At 44.7% G+C, this 17475-nt stretch overlaps 1 protein-coding gene across 2 annotated transcripts in view; it reads right to left on the reverse strand.

Annotated features, from left to right (window-relative positions):
- Nucleotides 1-411: 411 nt before the first annotated feature.
- Nucleotides 412-17475, reverse strand: part of LOC115167827 (dihydropyridine-sensitive L-type skeletal muscle calcium channel subunit alpha-1) — a 43230-nt gene continuing 26166 nt past the window's right edge. Inside the window, exons 23-45 of one of the 2 annotated variants that reach the window (XM_029722488.1) lie at nt 16228-16280; nt 15843-15989; nt 15109-15310; nt 14709-14867; nt 14391-14501; nt 14157-14240; nt 13421-13468; nt 12827-12853; nt 12575-12700; nt 12260-12325; nt 12088-12179; nt 11517-11676; nt 11303-11430; nt 10944-11040; nt 10645-10747; nt 10428-10529; nt 9978-10117; nt 9329-9454; nt 5364-5578; nt 4968-5044; nt 4583-4638; nt 4088-4225; nt 412-3926 (exon numbers count right to left, since the gene is read on the reverse strand). In XM_029722488.1, the coding sequence (XP_029578348.1) occupies nt 3609-3926; nt 4088-4225; nt 4583-4638; nt 4968-5044; nt 5364-5578; nt 9329-9454; nt 9978-10117; nt 10428-10529; nt 10645-10747; nt 10944-11040; nt 11303-11430; nt 11517-11676; nt 12088-12179; nt 12260-12325; nt 12575-12700; nt 12827-12853; nt 13421-13468; nt 14157-14240; nt 14391-14501; nt 14709-14867; nt 15109-15310; nt 15843-15989; nt 16228-16280 (2775 nt within the window). In that variant the 3' untranslated portion in view covers nt 412-3608. The remainder of the gene's footprint in view (nt 3927-4087; nt 4226-4582; nt 4639-4967; nt 5045-5363; nt 5579-9328; nt 9455-9977; nt 10118-10427; nt 10530-10644; nt 10748-10943; nt 11041-11302; nt 11431-11516; nt 11677-12087; nt 12180-12259; nt 12326-12574; nt 12701-12826; nt 12854-13420; nt 13469-14156; nt 14241-14390; nt 14502-14708; nt 14868-15108; nt 15311-15842; nt 15990-16227; nt 16281-17475) is intronic. The other variant, XM_029722490.1, reaches the window with a different exon arrangement.

Genomic DNA, 17475 nt, shown 5'->3' on the forward strand with positions numbered 1-17475 from the left:
CTAGTATAAAGGAGCGATTATTCAAATTTGACAAGTCTTTCCCTGAGGCTCCCTCTAGAGGCTAACCATTACATTTGTCATATCACGTTTTTCAGCACCATTTGAGCAAACTCACCTGTTACACTGTAAACAGCCAGCCATGTCTCAGCCATTCTCATTGTACTTATTCCTTTTGTACATTTTATTTTTGCAGATAATCAGTGCTTGACTTGGGAAGGAGTTCACCGGAGCTGAGTACCAGCACCTCAAATGTTCTACTGCTTGAGCTCCTGTTCCTCTTATAGAATATTAGCTCAAAAGTATTGTGGGGTTCCTGCACCTAAATATAAACAGTACTGGCACCCAAAATGAGTATCAGAACCTATTTCAGTCCAAGCACTGCACATTACAAAAAAATCAAGTAAACCAAAGTAATGTATATTTTGGATATTTTATTTGTTTTGCCATTGTAAGCTCCATCTGACTGACATGAAGAAAAAAAACACTTTGTTGAAAGGCACATATTAGAAGATGGGTAAACTTGTTATAGCAGGGTTAGAAGCTGTCCCACCCACTACTTAATGTCTGATTTATGCAGCATTATCTTTTTAAAGACAAAACGGTTACTAAGGCAGAAATGGCCAACAAGAGGATGATGAAGTGAAAAATAACTCCTTTAAGACCTGTAAAGATAACTAAATAAAAAAAAATAACTGACCTGGGGTGAATCTCAAAGGTATTTTCCTTGATTCGGTCTTTCTTTGCATCCTCAAAACATCAGATCTCCAATGCTCTCCTTGCTTACAACTTACATGTTCAGGAGAAGGTGAGGAAAGAGCTCACAAGGAATCTAGCAAAATACTTTTGAGATCCTTCCCCAGACAAAAAATGTGCGAAGTTGTTTTGTACAAAACCAGTTAATCCCCTTTGTGGGCCTTCATGCTAAATCCACCATACGCCAGGTATGCTGATATGACTAACAACTCTTGCATTAATCAAATCAAATCTAACTTCAGCATTACTTCAACCTCCGGTCATTAATACATATGAATCTCATTTAACAAAATCTCTGGTTTATATTAAATACTCACAATATCTTCATGAACTACAATGTGATCTGTTAGATAAGTGCTAAATACTAGTAGGGAAGAGTGGGGTAAGTTAAGCCTCCCTTGTTTCTAGGAAACACCAAACAAAATGTATAATTTGACCAAATATTTAGAAAAATGTCATTTTATGGAGTCTGAAGGAAGAAACCACATGTAAAAAGTGGTAAGCAAGTTGGGACCAAAAAACGGAATTTTCAGCAAGTCAAATGAATTTGAGGTTTCATGATGCTTGTATCTAAACCAAAATGTTTGTCTTGGGGTAAGTGAGCATGTGTTTTCTTCCCGAGCATAATGCAAAGCATTATCATTGGGATATGTTAAAAAGAAAGTACAAAGTGTTTGTTAGGCGTTAAGCTTGGGGTAAAATATGATTAAAAGACAAACAGTGATTGTCATTGTGTTTGGAAATAAAGATAGACATGGTTTTAAATAGGTAGTGGTTATATTTCATTCAGTACAGAAATGTGTTGGTGGCTTAACCCGGGGTAAGTTGTGCCAAGAGACCACTTTTTTTTTGGACAAACTATGCTTTCAAAACTAATTTGGACATGAATTCTGATTATTTCAGGGGATGCGCAGCATCCTGAAATATATGTAGATACCTTTTGTTAGAAATAATATATTTCCCTTTACAGAGTGATGCTGAATGAAACATGTGCTCCACTTACCCCACTCTCCCCTATACACCTATTTCAGTGAGTATTCAAACATTGCTAAAACAATAATAACTAATAAATTAAAAGTACAAAGAAATGTCCAACACATTTAAAAAAGAAAAAATAAACTTCCTCTTAAAAAAGTGCCCAAACCCACAGTGGGAGGAGGTTGAGCTAAGGAAACTGTGTTTTACAAGTCTCGATTAAATGAAGACAAGTGTAAATAAAGTAAAAAGATGGCAAGTCCTCCCTTTAACAACATAAATGAAGGACGTTGCCTTTATGAACACAAACAATGAGGCTCATAGAGATAGACTCATCTTTGTATCTGCTCCATTATAGTGTCTGTGACAGTAGTGCTATCTCCATTTTAAAGTAGTTCATGTTCTTCAGTGACTGATTGCTCCAAACTCGTGGGAGTCCCCACCCAGTTAACCACTTTAAAATGGTGGAAGCCCTCAATAGCACTGTCCATGCTAAAAACGGGTGATATCCATGCAGAGTCCTCTATCTCTATGGTGAGGCTTCATCAAAACTATTTGATGTATCACAACCATTGTGTCAAATGTGTTGTGCATCAGGTGTACAACCTGAGTGTGTACTAAGCCTTTCCTTGCATCCTGGATGTTTTAACAGGAGAGACTCTTTTCAAAAGATTGAACTAAACCGTTCAAACGCAACAGTTGCAGTTGTCCCAGATACATAGAAACTCACTGAAACGCACTCACATGTGATCCAAAATGGCATCCTTTCTTTCTCACCTCCTTTTTTCCCCTTCAGCCCTTGCCAGGACACCCCTGTCTCCACTCACAGACTTTTGCTGCGTTCAAAACAACTGGTAACTCAGAAATCTCAGACTTCCGACTTCAGTGCCTTCAAGACAACTGGGAAAAAAAGAGCTCCGACAGGGAGTCCAACTCGGAATTCCAAGTCGGAAACTCAGGCATCTTTCTAGAGCTCTGACTTTCCGACCTGAAGATCACTGACGTCATGATTTTACCTCGTTTTTTTCCAGAGTTCCCATTTGTCTTGAAAGCACCATCTGTCACCATGCACACAATATGTGTACAAGTTGCGTGTGTGCGCATGTTGACGTTTATTGTCATGTGTCTTGTCCTGGAGGCAGAACGGAGCGATTTCCCCTTAGATAGGCCAGCTGCAAAGTCAAAATGGGCTTTTTTGGTCTTAATTTAAGGTTAGGGTTAAGTTTTAAATGAGATTTTTTTAATGCTCGCTAGTGACCAGTGCAGCGCTGCCTCCAGAACAAGATTCATGACAAAAAATGCTATCCTGCAGTGTGTACAGGGCATTAGTTACGGTTTTAGTAAGAAACACAGCAGACTGGACATAGTTGTTCTGTCTAACCACTCTATGGAATAGATTATGTCAACAAACAGTATAACAAAGAAAGAGGTTCATGAACCTGTGCACTCTGTGATAAGTTCTTTTTTAATTTGTTGAAATAAATATGGCGGAACTGAGAAGATTAAAATGTATTACTGTAGCAGAATATTCCTTTTCCTTTGTCAGTTAGTTTTCCATAAGAATCATGAATCTGATTCAAGAATTGAATCAGAATTGACAAGAATCAACCACAGTGGAATAACATGTTAAAACCTGAACAGCCAACCAGCGAGAGACTAGTTTCTCGGCCATCAACCCTGGTTAGAGGGCCTATTTCCTCCAGTCTCCATTGGAAACTATGGTTAGTGGATTGATCTCATCTCCATGGCAACTAATCAGGATTTGTTAATGCTGTGAGTGTGTGATGTCACCAACTACAACACAGCCTTGTCAAGTCAAGAGTCATATCATGTCACAAGATAATGCCACTGTCATCATGGGCACCCCGATGACAGACTCTCTACACTTTGGTGTCTGCCTCTTCCACCTTCAGGTGTTGTTTAAAGGGTGGGACGGGGCGCTTCTTTCTCTGCTCCTGGGGTTTCGGTTTCAGCTCTGAAGACCTAGAGGGCCGGTCGGGTGCGGAAGGGGGCACAGGGATTGGGCTCTTCTTCCTCGTGGCGGAGGTTGCGCGGCCACTGCGCCCGTTGAGGAGGCCCAGGGCCACGTCTTCAAAGTGGGACATGGGCATGCGCATCGCCTCAGCCATTTCATTACGAGTCACCGCCACAAACGAATCGTCATTGGCCAGGTCGCCAAGACCACCAACCACTAAGACCTGACGGAGGACATGATACGTACATTGATATGATGCTTACTGTTACAAACATAGGGTCTCAGGGAGGAACCTGGCACAGAGGAAAACATGGATTTACATATGCAGTTTAAATAACTTTTTCTCGTGTTTCTACAACAGTCTGTTAATCAGTATCAACGTACCTCTTTGATCAGCTGGTCAGCGGCAGGTGCAGACACAGAGCCTCCCGTGGCCCCTTCAGCTTCCTCTGTAGCCTCCCCTTTAGCTTGGGGACAGCTGGGGAGAGGCTGGCTCTCACCGTATTTGAGGTCGTAGGGGAACTGCAACAACAAAGACAACACTTACAGTTAGGACATTCATAGAACAATAGAATCATGACTCAGCTAAATTCAATCCGTTTCGTCTATGACAGGGATGGGCAACTCCAGTCCTCAGGGTCCTGATTGGTGTTACACTTTTTCCCCCAGCCACAGCTAACATGCCTGACTACAATATATAGCTAATCATGATCTTCAGTTTAGAATGCAATTAGTGTAATCAGCGGTGTTTGCTCGGGATGGAGAACCCGCGTGACACCACTCAGGCCCGCGAGGACTGGAGTTGCCCATCCCTGGTCTGTGGCATTTAGTGTTTAAATGGGTTGTTTGGGGTCTTCAATCTGATCTGTACTATGTTACCTGACTGATGTCTGTTCTGATTGGTTTCTCACTGATCTCAGAGAAGTGTCTGCTATCTACAGGAGACAGACAGAAGAACACCGTTATTTATTGTAGGACACAAGAATGACTAAAGAGTATCCAACAGTATGTCAAATATAATGCAGGGTGATGATGATCAGCAGATAATAGGATTGATTTAGGTGACTAGGGCCGGGATTCAATTCCTAGCGCAGTGCACTAGACAGCTGACAATGTGGCTTTTCAAGGCATTTTTCACGGAGATCACATTCATAGTAAACACTGTGCATGTCAGCTCAAGTGGAGATGACCTTTGACTGTCAAGCACGCTGTAACGCGGCTCTTACGCAGATTAAATCCCGGCCTAGGCTGATGTTGAACTGACCTGGAGAGCTGTGCTCTGTGTCCACTCTGGAATGGTGCCTGCTCACTTTCGGACTCTCCTCTCTCTCATAAGAAAACCTATAAACGTAAAAAAAATCTATATATAATCCGGTAAGCCATGTATTTTATACATACCAGCAAGCAAAGTGTACCGTATCACCCAAATTGTGCTGAATTTGGGCATTTGCAGAAGAAGATCATTGATTGATTGGATTCATACAGTGCTTTTCCAGGTTCTCAAAGTGCTTATTAATCTTGGGCCTCCATTCATTCGTTTTTGTGGCAGCAAATGCAGCTTTGGTGACGGAGCAGCACTCTACTCATAGATTGTTGTTGCTGTTGTGTTTGGTTGAGGTCGGTAACAGTACTCAATTAGCCTGGAGACGACGTTACTCACGCGTTGTTGTTGCTGTTGTATTTGGTGGGGGTCAGGGGAAAGAACTCTGTATTGGGGAGGAAGACGGAGTCTGAGCGACTGAGGGGCGACTCAGCCTCCTCGGGGTGGTTCTCTGATAGCTGTAGGGGACGCTGGCTAGCCATGTGGGAGGGCAGGACACTGCTGGTCTCTGTGGAGAACGGGTCTGAATAGTCCCCGAACAGACCGCCCTGGCGCTGGACAACCAAACACAAACACTGTGGTTAAAACAAACCGGGCACATCTAAACTCAGCAAAAAAAAGAAACGTCCTCTCACTGTCAACTGCGTTTATTTTCAGCAAACTTAACATGTGTACATATTTGTATGAACATAACAAGATTCAACAACTGAGACATAAACTGAACAAGTTCCACAGACGTGACTAACAGAAATGTAATAATGAGTCCCTGAACGGGGGGGGTCCAAATCAAAAGTAACAGTCAGGACTATCTGGTGTGGCCACCAGCTGCATTAAGTACTGCAGTGCATCTCCTCCTCATGGACTGCACCAGATTTGCCAGTTCTTGTTGTGAGATGTTTACCCCACTCTTCCACCAAGGCACCTGCAAGTTCCCGGACATTTCTGGAGGGAATGGCCCTAGCCCTCACCCTCTGATCCAACAGGTCCCAGACGTGCTCGATGGGATTAATATCTAGGCTCTTCGCTGGCCATGGCAGAACACTGACATTCCTTTCTTGCAGGAAATCACGCACAGAACGAACAGTATGGCTGGTGGCATTGTCATGCTGGAGGGTCATGTCAGGATCAGCCTGCAGGAAGGGTACCACATGAGGGAGGAGGACGTCTTCCCTGTAACACACAGCGTTGAGATTGCCTGCAATGACAACAAGCTCAGTCCGATGATGCTGTGACACACCGCCCCAGACCATGACGGACCCTCCACCTCCAAATCGATTCCGCTCCAGAGCACAGGCCTCGGTGTAACGCTCATTCCTTTGACGATAAACGCGAATCCAACCATAATCCCTGGTGAGACAAAACCGCGACTTGTCAGTGAAGAGCACTTTTTTTTGCCAGTCCTGTCTGGTCCAGCGACGGTGGGTTTATGCCCATAGGCGACGTTGTTGCCGGTGATGTCTGGTGAGGACCTGCCTTACAACAGGCCTACAAGCCCTCAGTCCAGCCTCTCTCAGCCTATTGCGGACAGTCTGAGCACTGATGGAGGGATTGTGCGTTCCTGGTGTAACTCGTGCAATTGTTGTTGCCATCCTGTACCTGTCCCGCAGGTGTGATGTTCGGATGTACCGATCCTGTGCAGGTGTTGTTACACGTGGTCTGCCACTGCGAAGATGGTCAGCTGTCCATCCTGTCTCCCTGTAGCGCTGTTTTAGGCATCTCACAGTATGGACATTGCACTTTATTGCACTGGACACATCTGCAGTCCTCATAGAAAGGCCTCTTTAGTGTCCTAAGTTTTCATAACTGTGATCTTAATTGCCTACCGTCTGTAATCTGTTAGTGTCTTAACGACCGTTCCACAGGTGCATGTTCATTAATTGTTTATGGTTCATTGAACAAGCATGGGAAACAGTGTTTAAACCCTTTACAATGAAGATCTGTGAAGTTATTTGGATTTTTACGAATTATCTTTGAAAGACAGGGTCCTGAAAAAGGGACGTTTCTTTTTTTTGCTGAGTTTATGTTATTCTATCCTGCTCTGATTAAAGATAAAGACTGTGACAGGCTAAATGAAATATAATATATGTACAGAGCATTTGGAAAGTATTCAGACCCCTTTATTACGTAACAGCCTTATTCTAAAAAAAATTATCTCATCAATCTACACACAATACTCCGTAATGCCAAAGCGAAAACTGTTTTTTTATTTTCACATTTAAGGATTTTTTTAATAATTTTTTTCACTGTTTTCTACATTGTAGAATAATAGTGAAGACATCAACACTATGAAATAACACATACGGAATCATGTAATATCCAAATATTTTATATTTGAGATTCTTCAAAGTAGCTACCCTTTGCCTTGACAGCTTTGCACACTCTTGGCATTCTCTCAACCAGCTTCATGAGGAATGCTTTTCCAACTGTCTTGAAGGAGTTCCCACATATGCTGAGCACTTGTTGGCTGCTTTTCCATCATTCTGCGGTCCAACTCATCTCAAACAATCTCAATTGGGTTGAGATCGGGTGATTCTGGAGGCCAGGTAATCTGATGCAGCAGTCACTCTCCTTGGTCAAATAGCCCTTACACAGCCTAGAGGTGTTTTGGGTCATTGTACTGTTGAAAAACAAATGATAGTTGCACAAAGCGCAAACCAGATGGGATGGCGCATCGCTACAGAATGCTGTGGTAGCCATGCTGGTTAAGTGTGCCTTGAATTCTAAATAAATCACTGACAGTGCCACCAGCAAAGCACCACCACACCTCCTCCTCCATGCATCACGGTGGGAACCACACATGCGGAGATCATTCGTTAACCTACTCTGTGTCTCACAAAGACACGGCGGTTGGAACCAAAAATTGTCAAAGGACAGATTTCCACCGGTCTAATGTCCATTGCTCATGTTCTTAGCCCAAGCAAGTCTCTTCTTCTTATTGGTGTCCTTTAGTAGTGGTTTCTTTGCAGCAATTTGACCATGAAGACCTGATTCACGCAGTCCGACCTAAAGCCAAGCCATGAGGTCAAAGGAATTGTCCGTAGAGCTCCGAGACAAGATTGTGTCGATGCACAGCTCTGGGGAAGGGTACCAAAAAATGTCTGCAGCATTGAAGGTCCCCAAGAACACAGTGGCCTCCATCATTCTTAAATGGAAGAAGTTTGGAACCACCAAGATTCTTCCTAGAGCTGGCCGCCCGGCCAAACTGAGCATTTGGTGGAGAAGAGCCTTGGTCAGAGAGGCGACCAATAACCCAATGGTCACTTTGACAGAGCTCTAGAGTTCCTCCTTGGAGATGGGATAACCTTCCAGAAGGACAACCATCTCTGCTGCACTCCACCAATTGGGCCTTTATGGTAGAGTGGTCAGACGGAAGCCACTCCTCAGTAAAAGGCACATGACAGCCCGCTTGGAGTTTGCAAAAAGGCACCTAAAGGACTCTAAGACCATGAGAAACAAGATTCTCCAGTCTGATGAAACCAAAATTGAACTCTTTGGCCTAAATGCCAAGCATCACATCTGGAGGAAATCTGGCACCAATTTTTCAGCGGCAGGGACTGGGAGACTAGTCAGGATAGAGGGAAAGATGAACGGAGCAAAGTACAGCGATCCTTGATGAAAACCTGCTCCAGAGCACTCAGGACCTCAGACTGGGGCGAATGTTCACTTTCCAACAGGACAACGACCATAAGCACACAGCCAAGACAATGCAGGAGTGGCTTTGGGACAAGTCTTTGAATGTCCTTGAGTGGCCCAGCAAGAGCCCGGACTTGAACCCAATCGAACATCTCTGGAGAGACCTGAAAATAGCTGTGCAGCGATGCTCCCCATCCAACCTAACAGAGCTTGAGAGGATCTGCAGAGAAGAATGGGAGAAACTCCCCAAATACAGGTGTGCCAAGCTTGTAGTGTCATACCCAAGACGACTCGAGGCTGTAATCACTGCCAAAGGTGCTTCAACAAACTACTGAGTAAAGGGTCTGAATACTTACGGAAATGTGATATTTCAGTTCATTGTTTTGCAAAAATATCTAATAACCTGTTTTTTGTCATTATGTGTATTGTGTGTAGATTGATGAGGGGAAAAAACGATTTAATCCATTTTAGAATAAGGCTGTAACGTAACAAAATGTGTAAAAAAAATCAAGGGATCTGAATACTTTCCGAATGCACTGTATATAAACAGTACGGTATGATATTGTTTTTAACGTCCTTTTTGTTAACGGCGTGTTGGAACCATATTTACTTCCCAATATGGGATAATAAAATGTGCTAAACTAAAGGAAAGTGGTCCGTCGGTGACTCACCCTGTAGATGCCTTCCTCCAGAGCTTCCTCCATGGCTCTCTCCATTTCCTCCTCATTCAGCAGGTCTCCTGAGATGGCCCTGTGGAGCTCTGGAGCTGCCTCCTCCTCTATACTCCTCAGACCAGCCTGGGGAGGAGAGGTAGGAAATGGGAGAGGGACAAACAGAGGAGGAGGCAGAGAAAAGAGAGAGGGCGAGAACAATAAGGAAGAATTCCAGACGACCAAGGTGAGGAGAGAAACAAAGGGAGAGAAGATGCAAGAGAGGATGAGAGAAATAAACATGGAGGGTAAAAGAGAAAGAGAGGTAGAGATTAAAGTAGTTGTTGAGATGTTCGACACAAGCAGAGGATGATTTTGAGGCCTAAAGATGGTGTGCAGAAAGGTATACGTCCAAACGAGCGTTGGTCGGTGTCAATTGGAATTGAATTCACTCAATTCAGGAAGTGATTTGTATTTTCAATTCTAAATAGAAAAACGCTTTATAAATAAATCGTTTCTCCTTTTCAGTTTATTGAGAAGTCATTAGAAATAGATGCACTTTCTTCAATTGTTGAATTGAAAATTCAGTTTAATTCCTGAATCAACAGACTTCAATTCCAATTGACCCCAAACCTGCTATACAATACTACAATACTGTGGAGGGCCTCACCTGCATCTCTGGAGCACTCCCATTAGCACTCTTCTTGGTGGGCCGGTAGCCATAGTACTCCTCTTGACGCTTCATAAACTTACGGAAATGATCCTGGATCAGGAAGGTGGCGTAGAACTTTCCCACCGTCACCTCGTCATCTAGGACAGATCCCAATAAAACAAAGTGTCAAAACCCAAACAGAGCTAACTGGAGGCAATTGCCTACGTCGTGGTGGACTGAAATCCGTCACAACACCCCTGGTAAACACAATCCGGCTCGAAGGACCATGAAAATAGGTATAGGTAGCTAGATGAAAAGTGACCTGGGAAAGATGTTTGAAAGAGTCAACAGATCAGATCAACTTTGCTGACCAGGGTTCATCTTAGCATGCTGCTCCATTCTAGGGGCTTTTGTACATGACCTTTCAGTTAGGTAGGGTTCATGTAGGGGTCACAGTGAAATGCTCACCTCCGATTGGTGGGATGACCTGGTCCAGCAGTTTCATACTGGTGCGTTTCCAGATCTTCTTTATAATGGCTCTCAACTCTTCATTAGCCTGCTCAAAGTTACCTAGTCAACATAAGACAGGAAAAGCAAAGTATTACATAAAAAGACAAACATAAACATGGAATATTATTTATGGTGTGAGACGGGCGCAGTGCTAGAGACAAGACAGCTTCGACACCTTCAGTCTTTATCTTGAGGGCAGTCCTGACCAGGGCAAACAGGGTGGCATTGAAGGTGACTGTGCCATCGCTGTTCAGGGGCATGTTCATGGATATTAAGCGCTGTTGTCAGGGGGAAGAGGGGAACGAGAGAGAGTGGACACCAGTGAGAAGATGTACTGTACACACCATCAGGCACCGAACCACATCCGTCAGCACAGGTGGTCGTGCTCTTGTGGCGTAGTTGTACATGTACATGGTACATGGCAATGGTACCCATTTAAATGGCAATCCATTTCATCCAAATAACATGACTTACCTTGCAGGCTGAGCGATGCGGACAGAATTTCCCAAAGCCTAGCGGAGGCTGGATCCTTCGCAGTAGTGTTACCACGTCCAGATGTTTTATACGCCCCCTGCAGGACAGGGGGACAAAATACACTTAGGCACATTGACTTAGAGAGAGGAGCTATATATTAGTTTTGGGTACCAAGACTTAGAGCATCAACTACATACAGATACCATGTGAAACTCCTACCAACATGAACTTATTGTGGATTTAAAGGGAATGCCATGGGGCATTGTCCCTGTATTATTGACTTAGAACTGGTCTCTTTAGTGACATAAATAGCTGACCAGCTCACGCAAAATTTGGATCTGGGTTCAGAGATGACTCACGTGGCATCCGGGTCGTACTCGGCCCAGATCTTCTTGAACTCATCCAGATGATGAGGACCCAGGATGGACCAATCACGTGTCAGGTAGTCAAAGTTGTCCATGATCACAGCCACGAATAAGTTGATGATCTGAGATGGGAGAGAAAGATAACTTAAGACAACAACATACTTCCTGGAGGAGAAGAGAAGAGAGGAGAGGAGAAAGGACTACTCACCAGGAAGGCACACAGCATATAGAAGGACATAAAGTAGAAGACAGCGAAGCTGGCTCCACAGGTGTACTCCTCCCCAGGTAGGAAGTCAGACTTGGGGTCACACTTCTTGCCGTACATACTGGCCACCATCACTTCCTGCCACGCCTCCCCTGTCGCACAACTGTTGGGAGAATACAGAGGGCATCGGATTCAGTTACACCTAACCATAGGACAATACAACTTCCCGTACATACTAGCCAGCATCTCTTCCTGCCACGCCTCTCCTGTAGCACAACTAGTGTATTCAATAGGCCAAATCATTACATCAAAGGTGGTGTTTTTACACAGCATATTTCTATCTGAAAGTTCTGTTGCACCCTCCCATAGACACATAGGCACCTCAGTGGTGGATATACAGTATGTATGAACTCTGACCTTACCTCTGACTGACTCGTTAAATAAAGGTTAAATATTTCTTTTTTTTTAATCAAGACTGACTCATCCACTCTCTCGCTCTGACTGACTGACTCATCCACTCTCTCGCTCTGACTGACCGACTCATCCACTCTCTCTCTCTGACTGACTGACTCACCGGAATAGCAGCAGGACAGCTTGGGGGAACGTCTGGAAATTGTTGTTGCGGTTGATCTGTGTGCCATCCACTAAGGCTATCTTTCCAAACACCTGAAAGGGAAGACTCAAGGGTAAGTGGACCCACAGTGTGTATGCACTTAAAAATATTCAGTTGACTCCTAAAAGTTGACCTGCATCCCGATGACTGCGTAGATGAAGAAGAGCATGACGATCAGAAGAGCCACGTAGGGTAGAGCCTGCAGAACAAACACACACTGAGTCATCCCAACCAGTGATATCCAGTCATATTTACTTAAACTACCATCAGTTCCATACATGGTTGCTGCAACCCAGTAGGAATTGGCTCCAGAACCACCAGTTGGACCCGACCTTCCATTTGGGTCTCGTGTTTCCCTACCCCAAGTTTTGCTCACCACTCTGCTGTTTACGAAGGAATGTGAGGAAGCCTGCAAATTGAGGTCAGGGAAACACTGACGGTTACTGACCTGGAAGGACTTGATGAAGGTCCACAGCAGGTTACGGATGCCCTCTGACCTGTTTAGTAGTTTAACCAAACGCATCACACGGAACAGACGGAAGAATGTGATGGACACTCTGGCATTCTCCGAATCCTTTAGGTGAATAAAAACACATGTTCATTTTCATTCATTCATATCAATGGTATAATTACAGAGTAACTTTGTCAGACTAATACATTTGTAATTGAAAACAATACAACAACAAAAATACTGTCTTACCGCAATGGCCTGCATAGGGTTTGTCTGCTGAAATACAATCAGAGACAGATCATATTAGCCGCAGACACTATTGTTGTGTTAGTGGATATTTCTATGAATTAGTAAACGGACACATTACTGTAATTTGTTTATAGATTTAGCATAAATGTATGTTCATTTCTACAAAACTTCAGGAGGGGAAAGTTATGGTACACAGTTATTAATAGATACATTCAGCATGCCAAATACAAAATAAACTTCACGGCCTATTATAAATGTAGACACAAACATCAGTACTTAATGTGTTGATGACATTAAATCGGTTAGTTAGCGTTAGACATGTTCAGAGAAGAGCCGTACAGTTACAAACCAAGTCAAGAGAATACTGACCAAATCCTAGATACAATTCTATGGTAAGCAATGTCTAACCCAATGTCTGATTAGCTCCTAGCGCAACAAGATGCCCCGTAGGCTGGGTCCGCTATCTCTCTGTAAGGACGCATCTAGCTAGGGCCTCACAGGCACGGTAACGGACAACTAGAGTAGTGCTCACAGTGCTCAGCACACAGCAAGAAGGCCCATGCAGATACAGATGCAGTGTAAAGTGATATTTACAGCACAGCCGTGGAGACAGTACAGTCCTCCACTAGAGGCCAAGGCAGCCTGGAGAGAGGGGAGAGAGAGAGAGGGAGGAGAGGAGGAGGAGGGGGGAAATGGTGGGTTAGACAGGTGGATGGAGGTGAGGGATCACTGGAGATGTTTATGGGTGACGGTTCAGAGGGGAGAAAACACAGGAGTGCGTGTTGGATGAAGACAGAAACAAACAAAACATGGTGCTTCGCCAAGTGAAAGCAGAGGGGAAAATAAAGACATGAAAACAAGGTGATGTTCATTAATGCTTCAAAATGCTAAATGTGTTTCCTGTCATAGACCCCACTTCACTGAACTCAACCGGACGAGATGATACCGACGATAGAATATTAGTCCTTGGCGCAATATTAAATCAACATGTAACACAGACATTCCAATGGCAGGGAGTGGAGATCATGTGGGGCGCGTTTCTGACAGTGGCACTAACCAGGTCCTGCTGTGAACTAGTGCTGCTTCCCACAACCTGCCGCTGTGGAGCCAGGAGTTTGTGTTTCTGGGTCACAGTTATGAAAACGTTGAATAAACACAATCACATTGCATGGGAACGTCTTATAAACGATCACACCAGGTTCATGCTCCGTTGGGAGAAAACATTCTGAAACATTTATTGTTGCAAGACGTTTTGCTACTGAACACGGCCAGTATCTACTGTCACTTGCATAGGTGTACAAACGTGGCTGCCGTTGTTCTGTGTACTCACATCGACCTCACTCAGGACGACATCGACAACACTGCCGATGACGATGAGGAAGTCAAACACGTTCCACGGGTCTCCAAAGTAGCCCTGGGATACACAGATTACACAGGGGCATGGAGGAAAAACTATTTTGGAAAAGGAAGAACCTCCAGCATACTTAAAAAGACACACTAAACATTTTATAGTAAACATTCCTGCCAGCCCAGAATCTGGGTCTGGGCCTGCGCCTAACCCTACCTTAGCTTTGAAGGCAATGAGTTTTAGGATCATCTCCACCGTGAAGAGGACAGTGAAGATCATGTTCAGAGTGTCAGACAGCTTGGTCACATGGGCTGACTGGTCACAGTGCTGCATGGTGGAAATACAAAACAAACCCATTGAGGAAATAGCATAACAGCATTTTGACTACACAATACCTCCAAAATATCTGCCATTAGGAACAAAGAGACAAAACACCAATTAGTGGGGAAAAAAGATCAGAATTGGGCTGTCTGTGTAAACGTAGCCAGATGCGTTGAGCACGAATGGAATAGAATGGATGTGTTCTAGATTTACCTGCATGCCGAGACACAGTGTGTTGAGCATGATGAGGAAGAACATGGCGTACTCAAAGTAGCAGGAGGTGACTATGTACCACACGTTGTACTGATAGTGGTTCTTAGGGATATAACACCGCAGAGGCTTGGCCTTCAGAGCATACTGCACACACTGACGCTGAGGAGAGAGAAGTAAAGTAAAGGCAGTAAAGCCCAGTATCTGTTCAATAGTAACTGGCCAAATGACGTAACTTGGATTTTTGCGTAAATCATGCATTAAGCAGCGCATGGAATATTTACATGGACATTTCTGTCAAGCACACAGATCTCAAAGAGAGTACTTGCAGAATACTCCGTGACTCTTTCAGGCTGTCGATCACAAAGCGTTAACAACACATCAATATGCTTAGCCAGCTTACCTGGTTCTTGTCGAGCTCACAGTTCTTATACTCAGACTCTCCCTGCTCCTGGAAGGTTACGATGACGAAGCCGACGAAGATGTTCATCATGAAGAAGGCGATGAGGATGAGGTAGACGATGAAAAAGATGGAGATATCCACACGGTTGTTGTAGACTGGGCCCATATCCTCCCTGTCTGAGTCTATGGCTTTATACAACAGCCTGGGAGAGGGGAGGGAGGGAGGGAGGGAGGGAGGGAGGGAGGGAGGGAGGGAGGGAGGGAGGGAAGGAAGGAAGGAAGGAAGGAAGGAAGGAAAGAGAGAGAGAAAAAGAGGGAGCAATAAAAGGAGCGAGAGAGAAAAGAGAGTAAAAAACACTTTCCTTGTTAGAAGAACATGAAAGAGGGATTCATTTAATAATGGCTATATGTCTTGCAGTACCTAGTCTGAAATTCAAACTGAATATCGCTCAGTCTCACTATGGTTTCACTTCACTGATCTAGCCTGGAACCATTCAGTACAATGAAGACAGTGAAACAACAGTGAAACGGTGACACTCGTACGAGAGTTGTGGTCAATTCCATTTAAACTCTATCAATTCAGGAAGTGAACTGTAATTCCAATTTCTAAATGTTCTTCACAGAAAACCCTCATGGAGAATTGGAATTTCCGTTTCAGTTCCTGAATTGGAGTTGAAATGAAATTGAGCCCCAACCCTGATTCAGCCAGTTCGCCTTCCAGGCTGGGTAACTCACTGTGGCCACCCTTCGAACGTGGACACGGTAAACAGAGCCAGCATGCCGTTGAGGACGTTGTCAAAGTTAAAGTCACTGTTGATCCACTCCCTGGAGGCCAACACCATCTCCTGAAGACTGTTCTCCTGGTGCTTCAGGAACATACCCCTGGGGGGACAAATGTATTATTAGATCATCAGCGCTATGTCAATGAAGTTGGATTGAATTGAGAGAGAAAGGGAGGGCGGAGAAGGAAGGGAAGGAAGCGAGAAAGAGGGAGAGGAGGATGGGAGGAGAGGAGAGGATGGGGTTGGAGAAAAGGGAGGAACAAATTTTTTTTTGCCAGATAATGCCCAATGGAATGAATAAGGGACAGTTAAAGAGACTGATAATAAAGCTGTCTTACCGGCACGTGACCTCTGTCATTTTGGAGGGGTCTGAGCAAGTGTAGAATTTACCCTGGAGGAGAGCACAACAGAATCATGAGCTAAGTTACATAAAGTAATACACAACCTTTACAGTTTCCACTACGTTTTTAGAGTAATTTGAAATATGATTACTAGCAACGCTAACCCTTAACCACAATCCTAACCCTAACCTCAACCACAACCCTAACTTCATGTCCACATCCCCGTTCAACCCTAGCCCCAACCACAACTCTAACTTCATGTCCACATCCCCGTTCAACCCTAGCCCCAACCACAACTCTAACTTCATGTCCACATCCCCGTTCAACCCTAGCCCCAACCACAACTCTAACTTCATGTCCACATCCCCGTTCAACCCTAGCCCCAACCATAACCCTAACCCTAGCTTCATATCCACATCCCCGTTCAACCCTAGCCCCAACCCTAACCCTAGCTTCATATCCACATCCCCGTTCAACCCTAGCCCCAACCACAACCCTAACCCTAGCTTCATGTCCACATCCCCGTTCAACCCTAGCCCCAACCATAACCCTAACCCTAGCTTCATGTCCACATTCCCATTCAACCCTAGCCCCAACCACAACCATAACCCTAGCTTCATGTCCACATCCCCGTTCAACCCTAGCCCCAACCACAACCCTAACTTCATGTCCACATCCACGTTCAACCCTAGCCCCAACCACAACCCTAACCCTAGCTTCATGTCCACATCCCCGTTCAACCCTAGCCCCAACCACAACCCTAACCCTAGCTTCATGTCCACATCCCCGTTCAACCCTAGCCCCAACCATAACCCTAACCCTAGCTTCATGTCCACATTCCCATTCAACCCTAGCCCCAACCACAACCATAACCCTAGCTTCATGTCCACATCCCCGTTCAACCCTAGCCCCAACCACAACCCTAACCCTAGCTTCATGTCCACATCCCCGTTCAACCCTAGCCCCAACCACAACCCTAACCCTAGCTTCATGTCCACATCCCCGTTTAACCCTAGCCCCAACCACAACCCTATCCCTAGCTTCATGTCCACATCCCCGTTCAACCCTAGCTTCATATCCACATCCCCGTTCAACTCTAGCCCCAACCACAACCCTAACCCTAGCTTCATATCCACATCCCCGTTCAACTCTAGCCCCAACCACAACCACAACCCTAGCTTCATGTCCACATCCCCGTTCAACCCTAGCCCCAACCACAACCATAACCCTAGCTTCATGTCCACA

The sequence above is a fragment of the Salmo trutta genome, chromosome 30 (genome assembly GCF_901001165.1).
Source record: "Salmo trutta chromosome 30, fSalTru1.1, whole genome shotgun sequence".
Lineage (NCBI taxonomy): Eukaryota > Metazoa > Chordata > Actinopteri > Salmoniformes > Salmonidae > Salmo > Salmo trutta.